The sequence below is a fragment of the Macrobrachium rosenbergii genome, chromosome 1 (assembly GCF_040412425.1).
Source record: "Macrobrachium rosenbergii isolate ZJJX-2024 chromosome 1, ASM4041242v1, whole genome shotgun sequence".
Classification (NCBI taxonomy): domain Eukaryota; kingdom Metazoa; phylum Arthropoda; class Malacostraca; order Decapoda; family Palaemonidae; genus Macrobrachium; species Macrobrachium rosenbergii.
The window spans coordinates 42,298,518-42,323,537 of NC_089741.1; the positions used below are offsets into that span (position 1 = coordinate 42,298,518).

Genomic DNA, 25,020 nt, shown 5'->3' on the forward strand with positions numbered 1-25,020 from the left:
CTTTAGGAAGCGCTGTTTATAGAAAAAAGGAATTGTAATTTTTGATCAGAATTAAATTCTTGAAGTGCCAGAACTATATTCTTGAAATGTCTTACGATTTTTGTCTTTTTTGTTTTGAAATACGATTAAGAGTCTGGATGACAGTGGTAGATACTATCCCCTGTGTTAGGTTTTGAGAGATGCGTCATAAGTAATCCTTACCTTTAGCTAGGTTTTCAAAAGCATGTATCCTATGTACTGCGATGTATCCCCTATTTAATGTTCTCAGAGGTATGTATCATTTGCCCCCATATCTTAGGATCTTAGAGATATGCAATATATGTATCCCCTTTCTAAGGTTCTCGCATACGAGTATAAGCACCATATGTATCCCCTTTCTAAGGTTCTAGGAGATATGCACCATACGTATCCCATTTTAAGGTCAGAGAGATGCAAGAGATGTCCCGGAGATATGCACTGTGTGTATCTCCGGTCATAAGTAATCAGATTTACTCATCATATGTATCCCTAAAAGTAGTTTTTTAGCTATGCATATACTCGTATATCCACAATCGTAAGATCTTTGCGTTATGTATCATATGTGTCTTCTACATAGAGCTCTCAGTTGGTATGCATCGTATGAATCCACCATCTTACGTTCTCAGAGATCCATTGGCATCTCCAGTGTCGTAGTGGAAAAAAAATTTTGTATTTTTCTTACTTTCCGTCAAGAGCCCGTGTTGACAAACAACCTGACAACGTTTCTGATGCTTGATGTACAGCCATGGACGAAAACATTGACACTTGCTCCTTTGCAGTTTGTCAACTGATTCGTAGTTCAGATTCACGAACTGAAACTTGAAACTGTCATTGTTGAGGGAAATAAAACTGCTGCTTCGATTCGCCAGTTTGAATTTTGAGTCTGTTATGAAGCATGGAGGGTCATGCTACCTTTGATGTTAATAGAGATTTTTACGTAGTCTTGAATTGTAGTCTGCATGTGGACGAGAAATTTGAGACGGATGTATATGCGCATCTGATGTCGAGGTAACATTCTCTTGGTGTAAATATAAGTGTGTCAACTGTTTAATAAAAATCCACAATTATATAGTAAATTGCATTGCTATTTAGCAATACAATTTACCACGTTATTGTGGATTTTTATTAGAAAACTGCTTTTCACGAGATTTTGAATTTCTTAGCTAGTATAAGTATCAATTTTCATTCCTTGATTTTTCTTGACTTCTTACAAATTTTAATGTGTTCAAGATCAGGCTCTTTTCCATTTTAACATGTTCTTTTTCATCTTTTATTCTGGGAGTGATTTTAGTCACTTGCGGCACCCAGTTGAACTGAATAATAATAATAATAATAATAATAACAATAATAAGTCATTCTGAAAAATTTGCACTCGAGAGATGGCTGGAAAGAAAGGCATAATTAATAAGAGGTCAAGGTCTGGTCAGGGTCGCGGAAATTAAAAAATGGAATCCGCTTTTCAAAAATACTGATATCTGTTCTATTTTCATTTCGTTTTCGAAATAGGAATTAACTAGAAAATGTTTAAAAAATTTTATTGTCACTCATTTTTGTGTCGCCAAGAGAAGGAGCTTCTAGATGAGAGGTTTGCTTTCTCTTCTCTTCTCTCTCTCTCTCTCTCTTGTCAGCTCTGAATTCATACTTGTAGGGTAGTAAACGTCATTATAAGGTATGCCATTATTAATTAGAAATAACCAAATTAATAAATTGTGGCTTAGTTGGTCTAAGGAAGTAATTAAAGCTTCATGGTTATCGGTACACCGTGGTGAGTCGCTGCCAAGATAGAGTAGGGCATAGGGCCAGCAGTCTCATCCCAAAATCTTGCTGATGCTTAGCACATTCTCGAACCATTTTTCTGTAGTATATATATATATATATATATATATATATATATATATATATATAATTTATATATATATAATATTTATATATATATATATATACATACACATATAAAGAGAATAATTTTCTTTGATTATGAATGAAACCCAGGTCTTTCAGCTGAAAGACAAGACTGGGGCTTGGCTGGCAGCTGTGTTCTTTGTCATTCAATTGAAAGACTTCAGTCTGATCCCGATGTGGGTCAGAAATTTATTTCTGTTCCACACGTGATTGTGTGTTGATTATAAATATACTATATAATGTATAATATATATATATATATATATATATATATATTATATGTATATATATATATATATATAATATTAATTTTTTTGCATCAAGTATGTTTATCACAGAAGTTCAGTATCGTTTCAGCGAGGAGTTGGTAGTCTGAATGGGATGTTTGTGCAGTGTACGTGTGATTCACCTTAAAGAATGTTGTTCAGAATACCAGCGATGCAAGGTGGCAAAGGGTACAGAATATTTATAAGGAACCATGAAGAGTTTTCGTACCTTCAGAGAAGCTCCTGAGTTTCGTACTTAACTACAAGATTGTGCGTTTGGTGGATGGAAAAATAGTATCTAGTTTGGCAGGATGAGATCATGGAAGAGGTCAGGATTGTCTAGAATAGGATGGTCTGCTGCGGGATTAATTGAATTGAATATAGAAAGTAGGCCAAAGTCCAATCACTGGGTCCTATAAGGTCATTCAGCGCTGAAACTGAAATTGACCGTAAAAAGTGGTGCAGATAGAGGAAACTTCAAAGCAGTTGCATTACGAATCAACTGTTAGAGAGGGTGGAAAGTAAGATTGAAGAAAGAGAATATAAAAAGGAGGTACAGCCACACGCCGTAAAGCTTGCACCAGTGCACCCAGAGGTGTACTGCAGCGATTATTACCAGACAGTGACGTTTGGTTCTTCAGCTTTATATCTATCGACTAAAAATCTATTTATCTGTTTGTTGAATGTCATATGACAATGAGGGAGTTACTCTTTCGCATACTTAAACTGAGCATCGATTATTTAATTGCAGAGACATGAAGAGACTGGAACTGCTCATTGAAAAAATTTTTTTACCGGTTTTTAATGATGGAAACGTAATTGACAAGAACCAACGAATAGAATTTTGTCTAGCATAATTTATAACTAGATCCATCTTGTAATTAGAATATCTCGTTATTTGAAAGAGAGAGAGAAAGAGAGAGAGAGAGAGAGATTTAGAGAGAGAGAGAGAGAGAGATATATATATACGTAACTAGATAACTTTGTAAATAGAATGATCATAATTTTGGACGAGAGAATTGAGAGAGACTCCTATAGAGAGCGAATGCCGCTGTCTTAACGTAACTGAGCGATTAGTGACTGGTTCTTTCAGCCTAACTATCGACCCTCCTCTTTTATACGGTCCTGGGGAGTTAGACATCGATTATTTAATTAGATGAGAGAAGACTTTTTAGAGAGATTTAACGTAAGAGGAGAGAGATAGAGCTTATCAATTTATAACTAGATAACTTTGTAAATAGAATATCAGTTTTGAAAGAGAGAGAGAGAGAGAGAGAGAGAGAGAGAGAGAGAGATAACTTTGAGAATACTCAGTTTTGGAGAGAGAGAGAGAGAGAGAGAGTGAACTCTGTCTTACCTGTAACTGAATTAACTTCAACAGAATACAGTCCTGAGAGAGAGAGAGAGAGAGAGAGAGAAAGAGATCTCAATATCCAAATTAGCTTTAGTAAATGGAACATCAGTCCTGGAGAGAGAGAGAGAGAGAGAGAGAGAGAGATCCAAATTAGTTTAGTAACAGAACACCAATCCTGAGAGAGAGAGAGAGAGAGAGAGAGAGAGAGAGAGAGAAGAGAGACAGAAATTTTTTTGCAAGAATTTTTTTTCGGGGGTGACCGACTTTGTAATAAGATTATGATTGTGGGTAGGTAAGGCTTCTGTGTCAGGTCGACTCGGGCGGGACTTCAAGTTTGAAATGAAAATTGAACGGAGCAATTTGTTCTGAAAATTTGTCTTAGTGAAATCTATATAATAAATCAAATGGTATGCATTCCTTGAGGCTTCAAGATACAGTGCGTGACTGATATTGAATTCATTGTGGCAATTATCGTTGTTTTGTTTCTTTTTAATCTTAATTCCAGGTCTCAACGCTTGTATGTATGTTACAGGCAGATAGCGAAACCAGGCATTTCACGAACAGTTTGAAATTTCAGGCAGATAGTGAAATGCACTTAGGGACATTTCATCCCCCAGGGCCTAGTACTAAACACGGCAAAATACATTTGACACCCAGGGGCTAGTACTAAACAGGGCAAAATACATTTGACTCCCAGGGGCTTGTACTAAACACGGTGAAATACATTTGACCCACAGGGACTAGTACTAAACATGGCGAAATACATTTGACCCCCCAGGGGCTAGTGCTAAACACGGCGAAAATACATTGGACACCCCAGGTGCTGGTACTAAACACGGCGAAACAGTGTAGGTGAGTCATCGTTTCTCCGTGTTTAGCACAAGCCCCTTGGGGGATCAAATGTCCCTAAGTGCATTTAGCTATCTGCCTGAAATTTCAGGTAGTTCGCGAAATGCCTGGTTTCCCTATCTGCCTGTAACGCATATACTGTAGAGCAAACAGTTGTTTGTTGCTTTGTAATCTGCAGTACTATTAGAGGGTGACGGTGTCCAAAAGCAACAATAATCTTAATGGAAAGTCATTAGGAATTTTAATGTGTCCGCAGAATAATGACTTCGCTGAACGGTCTTGTCATTCACGTATTATTAATATTACATTATTCAGAAGATGAACCCTATTCATATGGAACAAGCCCACCAAAGGGGGCCATTGACTTGAAATTCAAGCGTCCAAAGAATATGGTGCTCATTAGGAAGTAAGAGTAGGTAAAGGGAAATGCAGAAAGAAGAGATCTCACATACTGAAAAGAAAAAAATAAATTAACAAATAGATAAAAATATATTAAAACGCACAGAAATACCATTGATCAATCCATCCCTTCTCTGAGCACGGTACCCTGAGACGTCATCTTCAAGCGGCGCCGCGTCACGATTTGAAGCTTTTAAACCGGCGAAGAGAAGAGCGGAATGCCGAAGTGTGTTTGGGCGTTCTGTCGCATCGCTCTGGAATTTTAAACGCCTCGAAGACCCGCGAATGGTTTGCGTTGGTCACACAGGACGTTCGTCTAGAGGAATACCAACCAGCGTGGGCGCTCCGATACAAATGAAGGTGTTATCTTCACCCAACTATATTAACCACACATTAACCACTATTTTCTCTGTTGGCTTCCGGTCACTAGAGCCAAAAGGTGCGTGCAGTAGTCTGAAGTAAAACATGTCGTAAACACATGCTGTAACTTATCGCATACATGCCGCAAACGGGTTGAATACAAGTCAGTGACTTATTGGTGGTTCTAACCAGTCCTTCATGCAATTGCCAGAGGTTCGTTCTCCACATAAGGTCGTTCATTTGTCTTCGACATGTTTGTGATATGTATGCAATAAGTTGCAAAGGTATGTTTATGACTTTTTACTGTAGTAACTTATGGCATGCATGTCACAAACAGGCTGAATACCAGTCACCAACTTATAGGTATTTCTCTCCGTACGATTATCCAGCATTTGCGAGAGGTTCGTTCTCCACGTAAGGTCATTAATTTGTCTCCATCTCTTCAACATGTCTGTAATATGTATGCAATAACCGAGAAGTGTGTAAGTTAAAGACATGTTTACTGTTGTGTGACGCGCCTCTAGTGGTTTGCCAGTTTTCTGTAAAAGAAAACTGCTGTGCCGGCTTTTTTCTGTCCGCACTTTTCGGTCCAATTAGATTTTAAACTATTGAGGTAGGGTTGCAAATTGCATGTTGATCATCCACCTCCGTCCATCAAACACACCAAATTGCAGCCCTCTAGCCTCAGTAGTTTTTATTTTATTTAAGGTTAAAGAATGATAACTGTGTGCTTCTGCAACGATATAGGATAAGCCACCTCGGCTCTTGGTTAAAGTTTCGCAGGTCGCGCCTCATACGGCATTATACCGAAACCACCGAAATATAGATCTGTTTTCGGTGGTCTTGATTATACGCTGTAGCGGCTGTACAGAAAACTTATTTGCGCCAAAGAAACTTCGGCGCATTTTTAACTTGTTTGTAAGGGACCCTCCTCTTTTGTCTGGGAGTGAAACAGGCTTGGCTGACCTGTAAATGTAATAAATAACCCATCTAGAGAAACCGTTGAGATATTAAACAGAAACAGTTTGCATTAAGGTCACAAGGTCTAATAATTATTTCATAGTGCAACTGCGAGGTTTTCCTCCTGTTACACCTTTCAAACCTTTTTACCGTCAATTTCCGTTTCAGCGCTGAATGACCTCACAGGTCCCAGTGCTGGGCCTTTGGTCTAAATTCTATATTCAATTCAATTCAATACACATAAAGATTGCAGTAGGGTATTCTCCTTTAACTCGAACAAGGTTAATTACCATTCAGACCATCAGTAGAAGATTCCCCTGCCTCGCCATCTTCCATAATGTATATTCCACCAAGGTGCCCAGGATGTACAGTAGTCTTGTGGTCACGTGCCTCTGAGAAGTGTGAGATACTCGCCTTGCAGAACTCAGTGATACTGGTGCTCGTGCGGTTATGGGAAGCTTTAATGCTGTTCGAAGGCTTCATGCTTCACTTCTGTGGTTTTCCTGACATTTATCTAATTCTTAGGAGTTTTATTTCTCTTTTCCTGGCTTATATTTCTGTTTTTATGCCTTTTTTCTGTTATTTTTTTGGGCTTTACTTTATTATGACTTATATTTCTGTTTTCTTGTTCATTTTTATGCCTTTTTCTTTTATTTTTGGCTTTATATTCATTCTGACTTTTACTTCTGTTTTCCTGGCATTTATTTAATGTTTCGGACTTTTATTTCTCTTTACCTGGCTTTTATTTTTTTTCTGAATTTTATTACTGTTTTCTTGGCTTTTATTTCTTTTTCCTGACTTCTGTTTTGGCAAAAGATTCAAACTCAAGAAGGATATGCCGGGAATGTCGAGAGTATTTCAGTGGTATTTGTTGAGCAAGAGGTTAATTGGGCTGGGCGTTTGAAGAAGAAGAAGAAGAAGAAGAAGGAGGAGGAGAAGAAGAAGGAGAAGAATAGGAGGAGGAGGAAGAAGGAGAAGAAGAGGGGAGGAGGAGGAGGAGGAGGAGGAGGAGGAGGAGGAGGAGGAAGGGGAAGAGGAGGAGGAGGAGAAGGAGGAGGAAGAGGAAGAGGAAGAGGAGGAGGAGGAAGGGGGGAAGAGGAGGAGGAGGAGGAGGAGGAGGGGCAAGGAAAAGTAGCAGTTAAATAGTAACGAAGTGATATAAAGAATTACGAGGATAAAGAGTGGGAAGGAAAAAGTTAAGATAAATATAAATTAATAAAGAAGGATAGAAGATGAACAACGAGAAGAATAAGAAAGGAGAGAGAGAGAGATGAAGAATAAACGGCGACTGAAACTAAGCAGTTTCATGTTTGATGTCGTCTCCCTGATAATATCTGGTTTTATGATATTTTTATAGGTTGTCATTAGGAGAGAGAGAGAGAGAGAGAGAGAGAGAGAGAGAGAGAGAGAGAGAACGCTCTAAAGGTGATCAATATCAGTTTCAAGCTTCACCTGATCAAAGTAGTTTTTATACCTTTACAGAAATAACTAAGAGCCTGCCTTACGTTCTTCCACTGGTTTTCTTTTCTCTTAAGGCCCGTGCCTATTCACCACAAGAATAAAACGCTTTTAATTAATATAATACATTTGATTAAGTTTACTTTTTAGTCTGCAGTTGTCTATGGTCTTACTTTGGGATGAGGTTGTAGGCTAGACCGAGGCCAAGAGAGACAAGGTCTACCCAACTGGGTGGGTCGCCTCCCACCTGAGGTAACTACGTAGGCCGATGACGTATCCTAGAGGTACCTGCTCGTTACGGCAATTCACCTGCTGACGCAGTGAGGAGGTAGACAAAGCTCCGCCTACATGGGGGATTTTGGGGGAAGTGAGCAGACCTTCTTTTTCTCTTAGCCTTGGGCTAAACTACTTGAAAGATCCTTCGTGGACTTAACCTACAATAGTAACTCCTGTTGCTTACTTATATGCCAATACTACGTGGCGCCCTGGCTTGCTGTAGCGTTTTTGAAATCTGATAGGTCTCTCTCTCTCTCTCTCTCTCTCTCTCTCTCTCTCTCTCTCTCTCTAAGTTCCTCATTGGACGGGTGGGTACCATTCTCAGCTGGCACTCCGCTAGCCCTGCTTTCAGTTCTCCGACCGGCCAATGAAGAATTAGAGCAATTTATTTCTGATGATAGAAATTCATTTCTCGGTATAATGTGGTTCGGATTCCACAGTAGGCTGTAGGTCCCGTTGCTAGGTAACCAATTGGTTCTTAGCCACGTAAAGTAAATCTAATCCTTCGGGCCAGCCCTAGGAGAGCTGTTAATCAGCTCAGTGGTCTGGTTAAACTAAGGTATACTTAACTTCTCTCTCTCTCTCTCTCGCCTTGCGTTGCGTGGAAAGAGGGGGTTTGTGGATTTAAAGCCCTGTGATGGCTTCCTATTATGTAGGACTTATCTGAAGGACTTCAGTTCAGGGACTTTAAGCAAAACAGGGTAACCTCCATTCGTTCAAGACGTGTTTTAATACCCAAAGCTTAGAATTGGAAGGCTCTTTTTATATTTATTTCTTTTCTCCCGTGACTGTCACCTTCTAGATAGCCAATTTGGAAATTCTTAAAGAGTGGATGGACTTCTGAGCAAGAGCCCGTGCTGGCATAAGGCCAACTTTATAAAAAAAAAATAAGGAATATTAAACGAGAGCGTGTTGTAGCTATGTACAGCAAGGTGAATAAGTTAATGATAAAGATTACACGGATTAAGTTAATGATAAAGGTCGATTACATTATAAAAAGATAGAAATTATATATATATATATATATATATATATATATATATATATATATATATATATATATATATATATATATATGTATATGACATCCAAAGCTCGGTAGAACCAAAGCAACGTCGCAACGTTAGAGCGGCCATTAACGAACATTGCAATGCCGCTCAGCAAGTACTTACCGTTCTCCGTCTAAGGTTAAAGTCATGTTACGAGGCTGCTCCCGCTTATTACAGAAACAGCGATAATCGTCAGCTCCTTGCCTCAGATTAATTTCGCTTTCGACGACGTCTCTCTCTCTCTCTCTCTCTCTCTCTCTCTCTCTCTCTCTCTCTCTCTCTCTCTCTCACAAATAACTCTCGGTTATATTTTGCTCTCTTTCTCTGTCAGTAATAAGTTTAGGATATATTTTTCTGTCTTATGCAGTTCTCTCTCTCTCTCTCTCTCTCTCTCTCTCTCTCTCTCTCTCTCTCTCTCTCTCTCTCTCTCTAACTGTTTGTGCTTCGTCGTCTATTCCTCTCCATAAAACCCTATTGTAGCGTTCTTTAAAGAACAAAATGACTTAGAATCTTGAAGAATTTATTTCTCTCTACATCAGTCCCATCTTCTGTTTGTTGTTAATACACTTGTTACTCTTATTACTGTTACTCTCCGTATCTCAAGACTGGCACGGTTGTGTAAAACGTACCTGTAACTTGGCATTTTAATCTCATCGTTTTGATTTTGTTTTTATTCGTTTTTTGCTTTTTTTGTTTTATGTCATTCAACTCTGAAATACTCGGGGAATACACATTAATTCCTCTGCATATCATTGTCCTCTTTCTGATGTAATTGTTGTGTTTTTTTGAGATCCCATCAATAAAACGCTTTTAACATTCTCGCTCTCCCCACTGAGAGCGATGAACGCGAAGCACACCTGTGTTGCAAGTGCTTGGTTTTACGAGAGCATTGACAACACCTAACACCTGCTCGGGTGTGCTTTGGACACCCGCCGTTTACGTCGAAGATCTCGTATTTTGGAAGACCCTGAATGGAATCTCTGCGGGAGGCTTCAGAAGTCATTCGCGTCTTTTTACGGTCCTTGTGATGCGCTTTGATTTTGATTAAAACAAGTAAAAATTGCGCCTAAGTGTCTTCGGCGCAATCGAGTTTTCTGTACAGCCGCTACAGCGTATAATCAAGGCCACCGAAAATAGATCTATCTTTCGGTGGTCTCGGTATAGTGCTGTATGAGCCGCGGCTCATGAAACTTTAACCACGGTCCGGTGGTGGCCTATCCTATATCGTTGCCAGAAGCACGATTACGGCTAAGTTTAACCTTAAATAAAATAAAAACTGCTGAGGCTAGAGGGCTGCAATTTGGTATGTTTGATGATTGGAGAGTGGGTGATCAACATACCAATTTGCAGCCCTCTAACCTCAGTAGTTTTTAAGATGTGAGGGCGGACAGAAAAAGTGCGGACAGAAAAAAGTGCGGACAGAAAAAAGTGCAGACGGGAAAAAAAGTGCGACCGGAAAAAAGTGCGGACAGAAAAAAGTGCTGACAGAATAAATTGCGGACGGACAGGCAAAGCCGGGACAATAGTTTTCTTTTACAGAAAACTAAAAATAGAAGAAAAGACGAAGTGAAGGAACCCTGCGATAAGAAGGAAACAAAAATAAAGAAGTAAGTAGGAAACTGACGAGAGAGGCGGCGGGAGGCGAAGTCCTGATGACGTTTGAAAGCAACAAATTGCAAATTTACATCTCTAATAACTCATATGAATAACAATGCCGTTATAACAGGTACAGAGGGAGGCTCTCTCTCTCTCTCTCTCTCTCTCTCTCTCTCTCTCTCTCTCTCTCTCTCTCTCTCTCTCTCTGTTTGCTTTTGTCCCTCTTTCCAGCATAATGATGTTCGTTTTTCACAATTCGGTAACAGAAAGAAATATTTTAGAAAAACTAAAAAATTCTATTTTATATTTGTATTTTTTCTGATCACATAATGGATGTAAACCAGAAACAACCTCTCTCTCTCTCTCTCTCTCTCTCTCTCTCTCTCTCTCTCTCTCTCCAACATATGTCCAATTTTCACAAACCAGTAACAGATTTAAAACTGAAAAAAATTCATATTTTAATTCTGCCTTTTTTCTAGCCATATAATATATAAACGAGAAACTCTCTCTCTCTCTCTCTCTCTCTCTCTCTCTCTCTCTCTCTCTCTCTCTCTCTCTCTCTCTCATCATGTCCATCTTCCACAAATCAAGCATAGCCTGAGCGACCGAACTATAAAAAAAAAAAAATTTTTTTTTTTTTGTCTTCTGGTCCCTCGAATAACCTTCCTTCCTTCCTTCATGAATATTCCGAAGAATCATCATGAGGAAACAAACCACCCTTCCCCCTCCCCATTAATAATTTTCCTCCTCATGAGGGAAAAGGCGCAGAAAAAGGGGAGAGGGGGAAATGAAGAATATGAGGGAGAATGAGCATCCCTCTCTGACGTCCATCTCTCCTCCCTTTTTGCTTCCCTTCCCCCCCCTCTCCCTGCTTCCTCCCTTCCCCTATCTTCGTTCACCCCTCCCCCGTTCCCATTCCCATTCCCAATCCACTCCCCCAACTTCCTTCATCATCCCTCTGGTAGGGGTAGTAGTAAGGAGGGTCTGGTGAGGTTTTTGGGGATGGGTGGGGGATGGGGAGGGGTTTGTTATGGGATAGAGGGAGGGGAAGGGGGAAGGGGTTGTTTAAGGCTCCCTTGACATGGAGCAGTAATGAAGGGCTCCGGGCGACGGAGGTGAGACAAGCCATGACAGAAGAAGAATGGGAGGGGGCGAGTCAAAAATGAAATAGAGGAGAGAGAGAGAGAGAGAGAGAGAGAGAGAGAGAGAGAGAGAGAGAGAGAGAAGAGATTGTGGAAGGTGGGGTGGGGGATAGACAGACAAAGCTTGGGGTATATATATGAGGGGGGGCAGAGAGAGAGAGAGAGAGAGAGATAGAGAGAGAGAGAGAGAGAGAGAGAGAGAGAGAGTGGGGTGGTGGAAGAGGAGGTATAGAGACAGACAAAGCATGGGGTATGTGTATGAGGGGTAGGGGGCATAGAGAAGGGAGAGGGGAAGGGAGGGAGGTGGAAGGCGTAGGGAGGGGAAATATCAAAGGATGAGGCTGACGATGACGCAAGGGGTTAGGACACCACGGTTAATGATAATGATGAAGACAAAGAATTTCCTTGAACTCATCTACGACCAAGACAATAAGACAAACTGCACGGCATGGAAGCCCAAATAGACGGTAAAACACTTTCTCTTTATTATTATAATAAAAAAATTTCTGTATAGCATTGCAGACAGAAAGTGAATCACATTCTCTCTATCATTTTTATAATAATTTCGGCATGGCATGCCAAATAGAAAGTGAAACACTTTCTCTCTATTATTATAATCATTTTGGCATGGCATTCCAGATAGAAAGTGAAACACAGTCTCTCTATTATTTTTATAATGATTTCGGCATGGCAATCCAAATAGAAAGTGAATCACTTTCTCTCTATTATTATGATAATTTCGGCATGGCATTCCAAAAGAAAGCGAAACACTTTCTCTCTATTATTATAATAATAATTTCGGCATGGCATTCCAAATAGAAAGTGAAACACTTTCTCTCTATTATTATAATAAAATTTCGGTATGGCATTCCAAAAAGAAAGTGAAACACTTTCTTTATATTATTTTTATGATAATTTCAGCATGGCATTCCAAAAAGAAAGTGAAACACTTTCCCTCTATTATTACAGTAATTTCGGCATCGCATTGCAGATAGAAAGTGAACCACTCTCTCTCTATTATTATAACAATTTTTCGACATGGCAATCCAAATAGAAAGTGAACCACTTTCTCTTCAGTTTTGTTCGTGTCTCTATGTTCATGTGGCCGAGTCATTTTCACCCAGTCGTAAGATCAGGTTATCACTGATGTCACAATCGTCAGAAGTGTTATTATTATTATTATTATTATTATTATTATTATTATTATTATTATTATTATTATTATTATCCGATATATAATGGGTCTTAGGTCGCTGGTTGGATGGGACCTGAATTTTTATTGTCCATTGGGGCATTATTATTATTATTATTATTATTATTATTATTATTATTATTATTATTATTATTATTATTATTATTATTATTATTATTTCGTTGAATAGTAGAAGTTTGTACACTGTCGAGCTTATGTCGCGCCTTCTCAATTTAACGAAAAATGCTTCAAGGAGGGTATTCTTCCAAGATATTATTATTATTATTATTATTATTATTATTATTATTATTATTATTATTATTATTATTATTATTATTATTAACTGTAGCAGTCGCAAAAGTATGAATATCAACACTTAATGATATTATTGGTAGCAAATGAAAATCTCATAATACCATGAGTCATTAAAATGGTGAAGAAATCAACAGTGGTGTAAATGTAAATATATAATAGAAATCTATATACAAACGAGAGCTTTCGGGAACCAGCTCCTCAATTCTCCTTCTCAATCTCTCTATATATACATTTACACTTACACCACTGTCGATTTCTTCACCAGTACTAGTTGTAATCTAAGAATAAAATCCGAGTGGATCTTTCTTGTTTGTCCGTCCTGGGTGGGGGTGAGGTAGGTAGGGGATCTGGAGGGTAGGGGAGACATGACACATCCACCCTCCCCCTGCAAACCTGTTTATCCCCCCAGGTTGGGGTTGGGGGAGGTTGGTAGGGGAGGACACATCCACCATCATCTGCAAACCTGTTTGGCCAGGGGGAGACATGACACATGCACCATCATCCTGCAAACCTGTTTGTCCGCCTTGGGTGGGGGTGGGATAGGTAAGGAATCAGGAGGGTAGGGGAGACATGACACATCCACCCTCCCCTTGGGAACCTGTTTGTCCGCCCTGGGTGGGGGCGGGTTAGGTAAGGGATCGTGAGGGTAGGGGAGACATGACACATCCACCCTCCTCTTGCAAACCTGTTTGTCCGCCCTGGGTGGGGGCAGGGTAGGTAAGGGATCATGAGGGTAGGGGAGACTTGACACATCCACCCTCCTCTTGCAAACCTGTTTGTCCGCTCAGGTGGGGGCTGGGTAGGTAGGTGATTGGGAATGTAGGGGAGACATGACACATCCACCCTCCTCCTGCAAACCTGTATGTCCGCCCCGGGTGGGGGCGGGCTAAATAGGGGATCAGGAACGTAGAGGAGATATGACACATCCACCCTCCTCCTGCAAACCAGTTTGTCTGCCCTGGTTGGGGGCGGCCTAGGCAGAGGAGATATGGCAGGCAGCGCTGGGTTCCAGCGCAACGTAGCTGGCGCCATCAAGCTCGTAACAGCAATAATATTCGTAGTGAACTGAACATGTAGACGATTCCGAAATTATTCATAACCGACAAATCGCGTGACATTCACAGCCGAGAGCAGGAGGAGTCCTCTTTCTTTCTCTTTCTCTCTGATTCGGCCAAATGAAGTTTATCTTATTTTCTCTCTGTATTCCGTCTTCGAGCGTCCTCTGCAAAATTCGTAGTTGGAGACAGTAATTATTATTATTAAATTATTATTATTATTATTATTATTATTATTATTATTAGTGTGTTGACGAAATGGAGTGTCTCAGTGGTCAAATTGATAGTAGTTAGAGATAGCAAATTATTATTATTATTATTAGTGGGTTGACGAAATGGAGTGTGTCAGTGGTCAAATTGATCGTAGTTAGAGATAGCAAATTATTATTATTATTATTAGTGTGTTGACGAAATGGAGTATGTCAGTAGTCAAACTGATTGTAGTTAGAGATAGTAAATTATTATTATATTATTATTATTATTATTATTATTATTATTATTATGTGTATTAATATTATTCAGTAGATAAACACTGTCTGCTCCTTATGGAGTTTCTTAAACCACAGGGCCACTGACTTGAAATTCAAGCTTCCAAATGACATATTATTCATTTGAAAGAAATAACAGAAGGTAGGAAATAAAGGAAGTTGGGACCAGTTGTTAGAAAAGAAAAGGAAAAAGATAAATGAATAAGTTAATAAGCAAATACGTAAAAATACGGATAAATTATGAAAGGAAAAGGTGAATGGCTTCAGTATATATGCAATGATATTACTGTTAACTGATGATGATAATGAAACACAAGATAGTCTAAATATACTATTATTACCAATAATAATATGTAATAATGATAGTGGCACGCCATCCGATCATAGGGTCTTGATCAAGTCTAGTAAGGTCCTTCAGGTTATCCTGACATTTGTATCTCATCTGACAGTGAAAACCTGGGAGAGAGAGAAGAGAGAGAGAGAGAGAGAGAGAGAGAGAGAGAGATCAAACCTGTATCCCTGAATTTGGCAAAAATTATGGCTGAGAAAGGTTTTGTTCGACTTCAGATTTCTGTAGAGAGAGAGAGAGAGAGAGAGAGAGAGAGAGAGAGAGAGAGAGAGAGAGAGAATCTGTATCCTCGAATTCAGTAAAGATTCCGACTGAGAAAGGTATTTTTCGACTTCAGGTTGAGAGAGAGAGAGAGAGAGAGAGAGAGAGATAGAGAGAGAGTGAGTCCCTATATCTGTATTCAGTAAAAATTCCGACTGTAAAGGATTGTCTTCGATTTCTGAAATCTGTTTTTCAGTCAAAATTCTGGCTGAGAAACGTTTATTGTGACGTCAGATTCTAACTCGGCTATCCTCCTAAAACTTTATCTAAAACCGTCTAATTTCGCCGAGGGATGATAATCGTCCGGTCTAAACAGAAGGGACGCCCGGGGCATTACAGAGCCACGAGTGTCCCCCGGGGGCGAAAAAGAAGAATAAAATGTAGGAGTTTTAAAAGTTCGAAATTCGATTACTTACAGGAGAGCTTTCGGAGAAGGAGTAGAAACTGTGGAGAATAAGACGAAGGGAAAATAAGAGAGAAAACAATAATAAAAGAAGACGAAAGAAAAGAGAACAAAAAGAGTGAAACAAAAGAATCATTAGCCTGAAAAGGACAATAAAACAAGTAAAAACTGCGCCGAAGTTTCTTCGACGTAATCGAGTTTTCTGTACAGCGTATAATCAAGGCCACCGGAAATAGATCTATCTTTCGGTGGTCTCATTATAATCTGTATGACCAGACTTATAAAACTAATACGGCCTGGTGGTGGCATATATATATATATATATATATATATATATATATATATATATATATATATATATATATATATATATATGCTATATATATACTATATAACTATATATATATATATATCGAGCCAGAAGTACGATTATGGCTAGCACTTTAACCAAATAAAAAAATAGTGAGGCGAGAGGGCTGCAATTTGGTATGTTTGATGATTGGAGGGTGGATGATCAGCATACCAATTTGCAGCCCTCTAGCCCCAGTTATTTTTTGGATCTGAGGGCAGACAGAAAAAAGTGCGGACGGACAGACAAAGCCGGCACAATAGTTTTCTTTTACAGAAAACTAAAAAGTAGAGACGAGGGGAAAATAAGAGTGAGAAAATAGCAATAAGAAGAAGACGAAAGTAAAGGAAAAAAGAAGAGTGAAACAAAAGAAGCATTAGACAGAAAAAGAAAATAAAAGAGGCAAAATACAATACAAAGCACGATCGGAAAGTTTGTCATTCCGTCGCATTTCGGAGAGCCACTGATAATGGCTAACTGTGATCGCGTCGTCCATTTTGGGACCAATTTAGAAGTTTTTAGAAGAAGAAGAAGAAGAAGAAGAAGAAAGTGCAAAATGGAAGGAGAAACTCTGACATTTGAGACACGATGCAATTGCGTCGCTTCCAAACGTCGAGACCTGTCGTAAATACTTGAGAAGGTGAAGGTAAAATAAAATATATATCGGTGAATGTTCGTCGCTTAGACTGCTTAGCAAACTTTTTAAAGTTTTTTTTATTCGTGATTATGTTGGAATGCTTGAGAAAGCGAGAAAAAATACTTACGGTTAGAACATATAACGAAGATTTTTTTTCGAATTTTTTTTTTTTTTTGGTGATCATGTAAAAATATCTTATTAAGCGAGAAAAACTACCAGCGGGATAGAGCACGTAATGGAGATTTTTTTTATTCGGGTTTTAGTTTTTTGTGATTATGTAAAAATATCTTATTAAGCGAGAAAAACTTCCTGTGGGATAGAGCACGTAATGGAGATATTTTTTTGTTCGAGTTATATATTTTTTTTTTTCGTGATTTTGTGAAAACATCTGATAATGGAAGAAAAACTATCTACGGCAGAGTGTGTATGTGTGTGTTTTTTTTAAGGGACTGTGGGATTATGAACTAATGTCCATATCTAACCCAAACCCGTTGAGTTAAAAGCTTTGGAAAAAAGGAAAAGAGTTGGGTTTATGATAGAGGTATCATAGATTAACAGAACACAGAAGCGAGAAAAGAATTCCAGAGTATAACAATACTGGGAAACGGAGTTGTTCGGGTAGAGAACACAGAAGCAGAGAAGAAATTCCAGACCTTTACAACAGTACGAAAGGGAGGGGTTCGGGGATCGACCGTGGCTTGGGAAGTTGAGAGAGAGAGAGGAGAGAGAGAGAGAGAGAGAGAGAAACGTGACGTCGTCGAAAGCGAAATTAATCTGAGGCAACGGGCTGACGATTATTATTACTCAGTTTCTGTAATAAGCGGGAACAGCCTCGTAACATAACATTAACCTCCAGACGGAGAACGGTAAGCACTTGCTGAGCGGCATTGCAATGTTTGTTAATGGCCTGCTCTGCTGATGTTGATGCTACCGTGGCCCAACGCCAAAGGGAGCTATATAAAACTCGCAAAAAATGAACACCATATTCTTTGGAAGCTTGAATTTCAAGTCATTGGCCCCTGTGGTGGGCTTGTTCCATATGAATAGGGTTCAACTTTTGAATAATAATAATAATAATAATAATAATAATAATAATAATAATAATAATAATAATAATAATAATAATAATTCGTATTTATAATCCAGTGGTCCCCTCCTATGAATAATAATAATAATAATAATAATAATAATAATAGTATAAATTAAGAAGAAAGTATCACTCATTGATGTCGCAATACCATGAGACACCAGATTAGATGTGAATGAAAGAGAAAAGATTGATAAGTATCAAGACCTGAAAATCGAAATAAGAAGGATATAGAATATGCCAGTGGAAACTGTACCCATAATCATAGGAACACTAGGCACGATCCCAAGATCCCTGAGAAGGAATCTGGAAAAACCAGATGCCGAAGTAGCTCCAGGACTCAAGCAGAAAAGTGTGCTACCAAACAGCGCACGTAGTGAGAAAAAGTGACGGACTCCTAAGGAGGCAGGGATGCAACCGGAACCCCCACACTAGAAACCACCCAGTCCAATAGGATGACTGTGATAGACCAAATACGAAAAATGTAATAATATGTTAATTCTTGCAAATGAGCACCATATTCTTTGGAAGTTTGAGTTTCAAGTCATTGAACCCTGTAGGCCTGTTCCACATGAATAGGGTTCTTCTCCTTAATAATAATAATAATAATAATAATAATAATAATAATAATAATAATAATAATAATAATAATAATAATAATTCACCGTTTACGTAATTCATTCGGCAGCGAATTGCTCCGGTCAATCACCTCGCCTTCTCACATTCTATTACATATGATTCAAGTGACGGAACAGCGGAACGATGAAAAAAATCTTCCATTAAAAAAAATACTCATAGTGGCACGAGTCTTGAAGTGGAGAAAAAAATCCACAGTTATGTATGGGTGTATATGATTAACCCATACATAACTGGATTTGTTATATATTTAATGCTGATAGATTATTATAAATATATATATTTACTTCTGGCTCTATTTTTCGAGACCAAGAAAACCTCAATCTCTCTCTCTCTCTCTCTCTCTCTCTCTCTCTCTCTCTCTCTCTCTCTCTCTCTCTCTCTCTCTCTCTCTCTCTGTAAAGGATATTTTGCTTCTTGAGTTTTCGCATGAAATAATAATAATGTTGTCAGTCACTGACTGGAGGCATCAGATATCATCCTCATTTTTAGTGCGCTACGAAATTAGAAGAATAATCGGTGAAATATCAAAGCTTCTGAAAGATATATTACTCTCTCTCTCTCTCTCTCTCTCTCTCTCTCTCTCTCTCTCTCTCTCTCTCTCTCTCTAGTGTTAGAAATTAAGTACATTATCTCTCTCTCTCTGTCTCTGTCTCTCTCCAATCTTCCTTCAGCACATCTTCAAAGTAGCCTTTTATACTTTCTGTCTCCAATCTCACTGGCTTCTACCAAGTCGAAAGGTTACCTTTAATCTTTAAAACCAATCAGCGCCGTTCAGGTGAGCATTCACTCTTCCCTTGAATACTAAAACACTTAAGGAATACATATCTTCTTGTGCCGATGGCTGACCGTAACGTAGTGGTCTAGTCATATACTTGGTGCTGATTGGTCAGCAGCTTGCCTCCGTAATCCGTTTTCTTTATGGGGAGCTGTTGTGGCTGGGGGACGCGGCGGGTGTGGGGGTGGCGATGACAACTTGGCCTAAGAACGTTCCTTGTGTGCAAGTTATTCCAGGTTAAATGAATTGGGTAGTCATTTTTCTTTTTGTCACCGTTTAGTATCTGAAAGTATAATAGTCATTATATTCATTATTTTATATATATATATATATATATATATATATATATATATATATATATATATATATAATGTGTGTATGTATATAGAATATACCAATAGACTTGAATAGGTCTGAAATAAGGAGGGGTAAGTTCAAAAGTGTTTTGTAAAAGGTGTAGAGGAAGACCCAGAAAGTGTTGGTTAGATGGTGTGAAAGAGGTATTAGAAAGAAAGGGCCTTTCAATACCCAGGAAACTCTGGAGTAGGTGCCTGTCGCTGCTAATGCTTTGGAGGTTTCCCTGCATAGGGTCTCATCCATAATTCGTCATTTATAGCTGAGATATAAACGTATAAGTGTCATTCCTATTTGCTTTCTTTTTAATGACATTTTTCACGTCTTAGTTATCTATTATCACAGTATTTTCATCTTTCACCCATATAAATAATGATATAAATATTGTATATTTCTATAAAGATATCAGCATAAATATTGATATATTTTCGTAAAAGTATCTATAAAATGTAAATATTTGTATAAATATTTAAGTAAATATTCTATATAAGTAACTATATAATCATTTGTATATAGGTGTCTATTTCAGTATAATTCTGTATAAATATCTATATAAATATAATTTCATATAAATATCTATATAAAAAATATCTATATAAGTATCTCTTCACTTAAGAAAGCTCCATCTTCTCTTAGCTGTGTAATCCATGTTCTTAATCGTAATCCCATTTTCCTTTTTTTTATTTCAGAGAGTGGGAGACTGCACATTCCCCAGGATACAGTGAGCAAGTGTTTCGTTAAATATCGCTCTCTCGAGCCGACTCTTGAAGTGACAAGAGGGATTGTGTAAAGAAGGAACAAGTACCCTTTTAATCTCGGAAGTGAAATCACGGGGTATATTTTCGTGCGCGGAAAGTCAGTGTTCCGAAGTGGTGATCAAGAAGAGTCTTAAATATGTAGGAGGTTGAATTGGGTGCTTGAAGAAAGAGCATTTGAACGTCAACTCTCGAGAAATGGAAGGAAATTGAACGGTGGGTTGTGAGTTAACGGGTTCGAGTCGTTCTCGTTCAGCATCTCGAGTGTCCCAGGGACGAAGTTTTCGGTGCTAGACAAATAAAAGAGCAAGAACGAGATTACGCGCAAGAAAGGACATTGGATATACAAAATGGCTTCGTTACTTCCACTCCTGTTCTTCCTTACAAGTGTTTATTTCGGACCAGGTAAGTTTAGTACATGATTTATGAACCAAATCCCACAGTAGGATAGCCTTGCCTTGTACCGTTAGGCCGATAGGATGATTTTGACATTTCATTATATTTTCTTCCCATGGATTCGTTCGTATTTGTTATATATATGCATTTTCGTTCATTCGCTGTAACTTAGTCCACCGAAATCGAATCATTATAATTCAAGACAGTGGTTTTCCATTTACCTTTAAATCTAGGAGGGAATTTTTCTCATTGATGCAAGGGGAGGCCGTGGAGGGAAGGACCAACTCTTAGAGGGGCCCGTGGTAATAAAAAGGTTAAGAACCACTGATTTAAGAGATTCGTCCACGCTCAGCATAACAGACCACATCACCCGTCTTGTGATTGGTTTCTGGATATATAGGTCTATGTGAAATGGTGTTCTTTAATCTCAGTGGAGATGTGGGCTTATGGATTTTGGTAGAAAGACTTCGTAGAAGTTATCTATACAGTATATTTGTGTCTCTTTGCAGTATTTGCAGCAGTTGTTTACCGCTGATTGCAACAAAGAGAACTTATATACTGGAATAAAACACACGAAGCCGTTAGCACTGTTTTGAAGGTTGGCTTCTTGGGTGTTGGGACGCTGGTGGTGGGGTATGGGGAAGGGGTGACAAGAGAATGGGAGTTGGGAGATATCCTGAATTCAAAATTGACGCACAAGCCTCATGTTTAAGTAAAGAAGAGGAAACATTTCTAATGTGCTGACTAGGAAATGAGCAAGTCTGTATATTTAATGCAAAATCTTTGAGGTACGCTACAGAAGACTATTTTAGAGTTTAAATCTGCTTGTGTAGGCTTAGGTGTTCGTATTAATTAATGGTTTGAGGAGACCACAAGAGTTGATGTAACACTGTATTGTGTAAACTGCATGTTTTAACTGCTTGTGTTACGGTACTTCGAATGCACTCTGTTGAATGGATTTTCTGACATCTTCGGGATGTTCCAAAACTCGCAAGGTATTCCCTTTTAATAATTTACGTAACTTCTTTACGTTCATTAAATATCGTTTTGCCATTTACGTGTTCATGACATCAGGTGAGAGCTTCCTGCTCTGTCTTGGGAAATGGTTGAAGGCTGTGAAACTAGCTTAATTGTAAGCAATAAATGTTAGTATCGCGACGCTTGTTGTTTCCACTATGTAAATAGATCACGGTATCATCATTATACTCAAGTCACATTATCAATTAAAGACAATGCCAATGGTTCGCTGCTTTAGATTACTTGTAATTAATAAATCATATTAGATTTTGTCAACCGATAGTTGTCTGCGTATCATTTTTTATAATAATTGTTTTTGTAACTGATATGAACTTCTCGTTGTGTTCTTCATTTCCACTTTAAAACTTGCTCAGATCTTGAGGATAATATGATAAAACTTCAAGTAGCTGAATAGTTAGGATACCATGAACAGATACGGAATTTGGAAGCCTCATATTTTTTAATCTCGTATCCAAAGGAAGAATCGCAGGAGTAAGCTCCTTGCTTATTTCTGCGCATTAGTTCGTCGTCTTTAATGATGCGTTTTTAAGAGAATTTGCTTCCCCAAATCACAAACTCACATACACACACGCATGTATATTTCATACATACATACGTACATGTGTATATGTACTGTATATATATACATTTAAATATACATACATAGCCTATATATATATATTATATATATATAAAGCTGATTACATTTACACACGATTTTTTTATTCTTGCAAATATTAAGCGGTGAAAAGGCCAGTAATTTTTAATTCACTTTGAAGACATGTACAAGGAAGGAAGGTTGGAGAGAGAGAGAGAGAGAGAGAGAGCAGTAGTATGGTGATATTTCTTTCAGAAGCTCTGTTATTTCATCGATTATTCTCGTAATTTCACAACGCATTGTAAATGCAACACGATGTTCTGAGGATGATATTTCTTACCACCTGTTAGCGGCTAACGTCATTATTATTTCATACTAAAACTCAAGCGAAGTATCTCTCAGAAAGAGAGAAAACGCTCTCTTCTTAGCAGATAGATCGAGAAATAGAGAGGAGTTAAGCACATAGCCTACACATAATCCACATAATGTCTCATCACCGCAGTAGGCAGATACGCAGGTAGATAGCTGATCTTGACAGTTTTGGCTGCGTGGAACGTAGATTTCCGGAACATGGGCACCTCCACGTAGGTAGCCTTACTGTATTGTATATATTTTGCGCAGTATATATCTGCGTTATTCTTTCAAGAAATGTTTGATTTCAGCTGAACAGTAATGGAACTATTAAAAAAAAGTCAATGTAACTTTATGTGTTTTTTTCTTTATCGCATCTTGCTTTACTTATATTATTATATCGCAATTTGGAATCAACCTGCACATATATATAAGTTCAAGGCGCTGATACTGTTTTGGAATCAACCTGCTCGTTTTGTGTTTGTCTGCTTGATACCGGAAATTATCCATGTATGTTTTGGGTGGCCCCCTTGGAAAATATGCTGCCGGCGCCCCCGTTCTGAAATCCTTGGCCGTCTGTCCAGAGAAGCAATATGTTGCCCAAACGTAAACAGACCTTTGCCGAGGCCTGTGAAGTGTGTCTGATGTCTCACGAGTTTCATTTCCATATTAAATCGAGGAATTGAAGAGGTTTACATATCGTGCTGCTGTTCAGTGTCTTGCATCATATCAGATCGAATGCGTAAGGAAGTGATAATTGATTGGCCCTTTTTACTGCTGAAACAATTAAACGATGAATACTTTTTTGGTCCTATTGTTAAGTTCGTAGTCTTTTTGTCCCTTCACTGCCAGGCTTTGGAAATCTCTTCCTGCTGTTTTTTCCCAAGATGTTGTTGTGAACTTTTCGAGGAGTTTTGTACCTGCCTTTCAGAGGCTAGCGAATAAAAGAACAGTAATTCGTCGACTTAGGACTCAAAGTTCTGCTTCTTGTTGAGTTTTGCTCAAGGTTTGTGCGTGTTATTGTCTTCCATTTCAAAGCTATGCCTTATAGGGTCTTTCAACTCGAGTTTTCTGTACAGTCGCTACAGAGTATAATCAACGCCACCGAAAACAGATCTATCTTTCGGTGGTCTCGGTATAATGCTGTATGAGCCACGGCCCATGAAACCTTAACCACGCCCCGGTGGTGGCCTGTCACATATAGTTGCCAGATGCATGATTATGGCTAAATTTAACTTTAAATAAAATAAAAACTACTGAGGCTGGGGGCTGCGATTTGGTATATTTGATGACTGGAGGTGGATGATCAACACTGCCGGTGTAGCCCTCGGCCTCAATATTTTAAAATCTGATGAGCGGACAGAAAAAAAGTGCGGACAGAAAAAAGTGCCGACAGAAAAAGTGCCGAGAAGCGTGGACAAAATTAAAAATCAGAACACACTCAGATGGTTTGAACTTAGGTGTTACAATCGGGGTCAGACCCTCCATTCACAAAATAGTTTTCTATAGCTTGATCTTTAAAAAACCAACAAAACATAATCGTAGCTGCGCGGTCATCACGAAACTTATTACGAAAACATTTAATGAAACGTAAAATGATTATGTCAGGAAGCTTTCCTTAAACAAAGCGGACATGAACACCTGAAAAAGTTAGATGAGATTTTGCTACCGTATAGATTAAAGAGAGAGATAAAATCTATCTCTTGAAGAGTAGCATTCATGTATAAAAGAGAGAAAGCGAGAGAGAGAGAGAAGGGATGGAGAGGGGGAGAGAGAGAGAAAAAAAAGGTGCTGTATTTCTAATATTGGAGGCTAAACGAAAATAGAGAGAGAGAGAAAGAGAGAGAGAAATGATGTTCTATTTCTAATAATTGGAGAACAGAAGAGAGAGACAGAGAGAGAAGAGAAAGAGAAAATGCTCTATTTCTAATACTGAAGGAGCTAGACAAAGCAGAAAGAGAGAGAGAGAGAGAGAGAGAGAGAGAGAAGCTGCTCCATTTCTAATATTGGAGGCTGAACGAAAACAGAGAGAGAGAGAGAGAAAATTTCTAACATTGGAGTAACGAAAACACTGGAGCTTAAGAAGAGAGAGAAAGACTGAGCTTTTAGCACTGGAGGCTTAAAGAGAGAGAGAGAGACACGGGAAGAGACCGGAAAATTAAAGCAAGGGTCTCCCGACGCATTGTCTGGGTAGGAGGTAAACGAAAATCGGAACACAGCGAGATTTGACCCAGAAGCCCATTACAAGCTTTGTTTTCATTTACATTTTTTTTCCCTTTCCGTCTCTGTCCCCGTTAATGAAGGAGGGAAGACTTATTGAATTTAGTGACGGAGTTGGTGATTTTATACTTTGGTAATTACACTGCATAA

The 25,020-nt window shown here is 38.6% G+C and overlaps 1 protein-coding gene across 2 annotated transcripts in view; it reads left to right on the forward strand.

The window, feature by feature from the left end:
* The window catches only part of LOC136826800 (uncharacterized), a 118,999-nt gene that overhangs the window by 34,482 nt on the left and 59,497 nt on the right, over positions 1-25,020 (forward strand). For both annotated transcript variants that reach the window (XM_067084278.1, XM_067084361.1), the window contains one exon: positions 20,223-20,693. In XM_067084278.1, coding sequence (XP_066940379.1) covers positions 20,639-20,693 — 55 coding nt within the window. In that variant the 5' untranslated portion in view covers positions 20,223-20,638. The remainder of the gene's footprint in view (positions 1-20,222; positions 20,694-25,020) is intronic.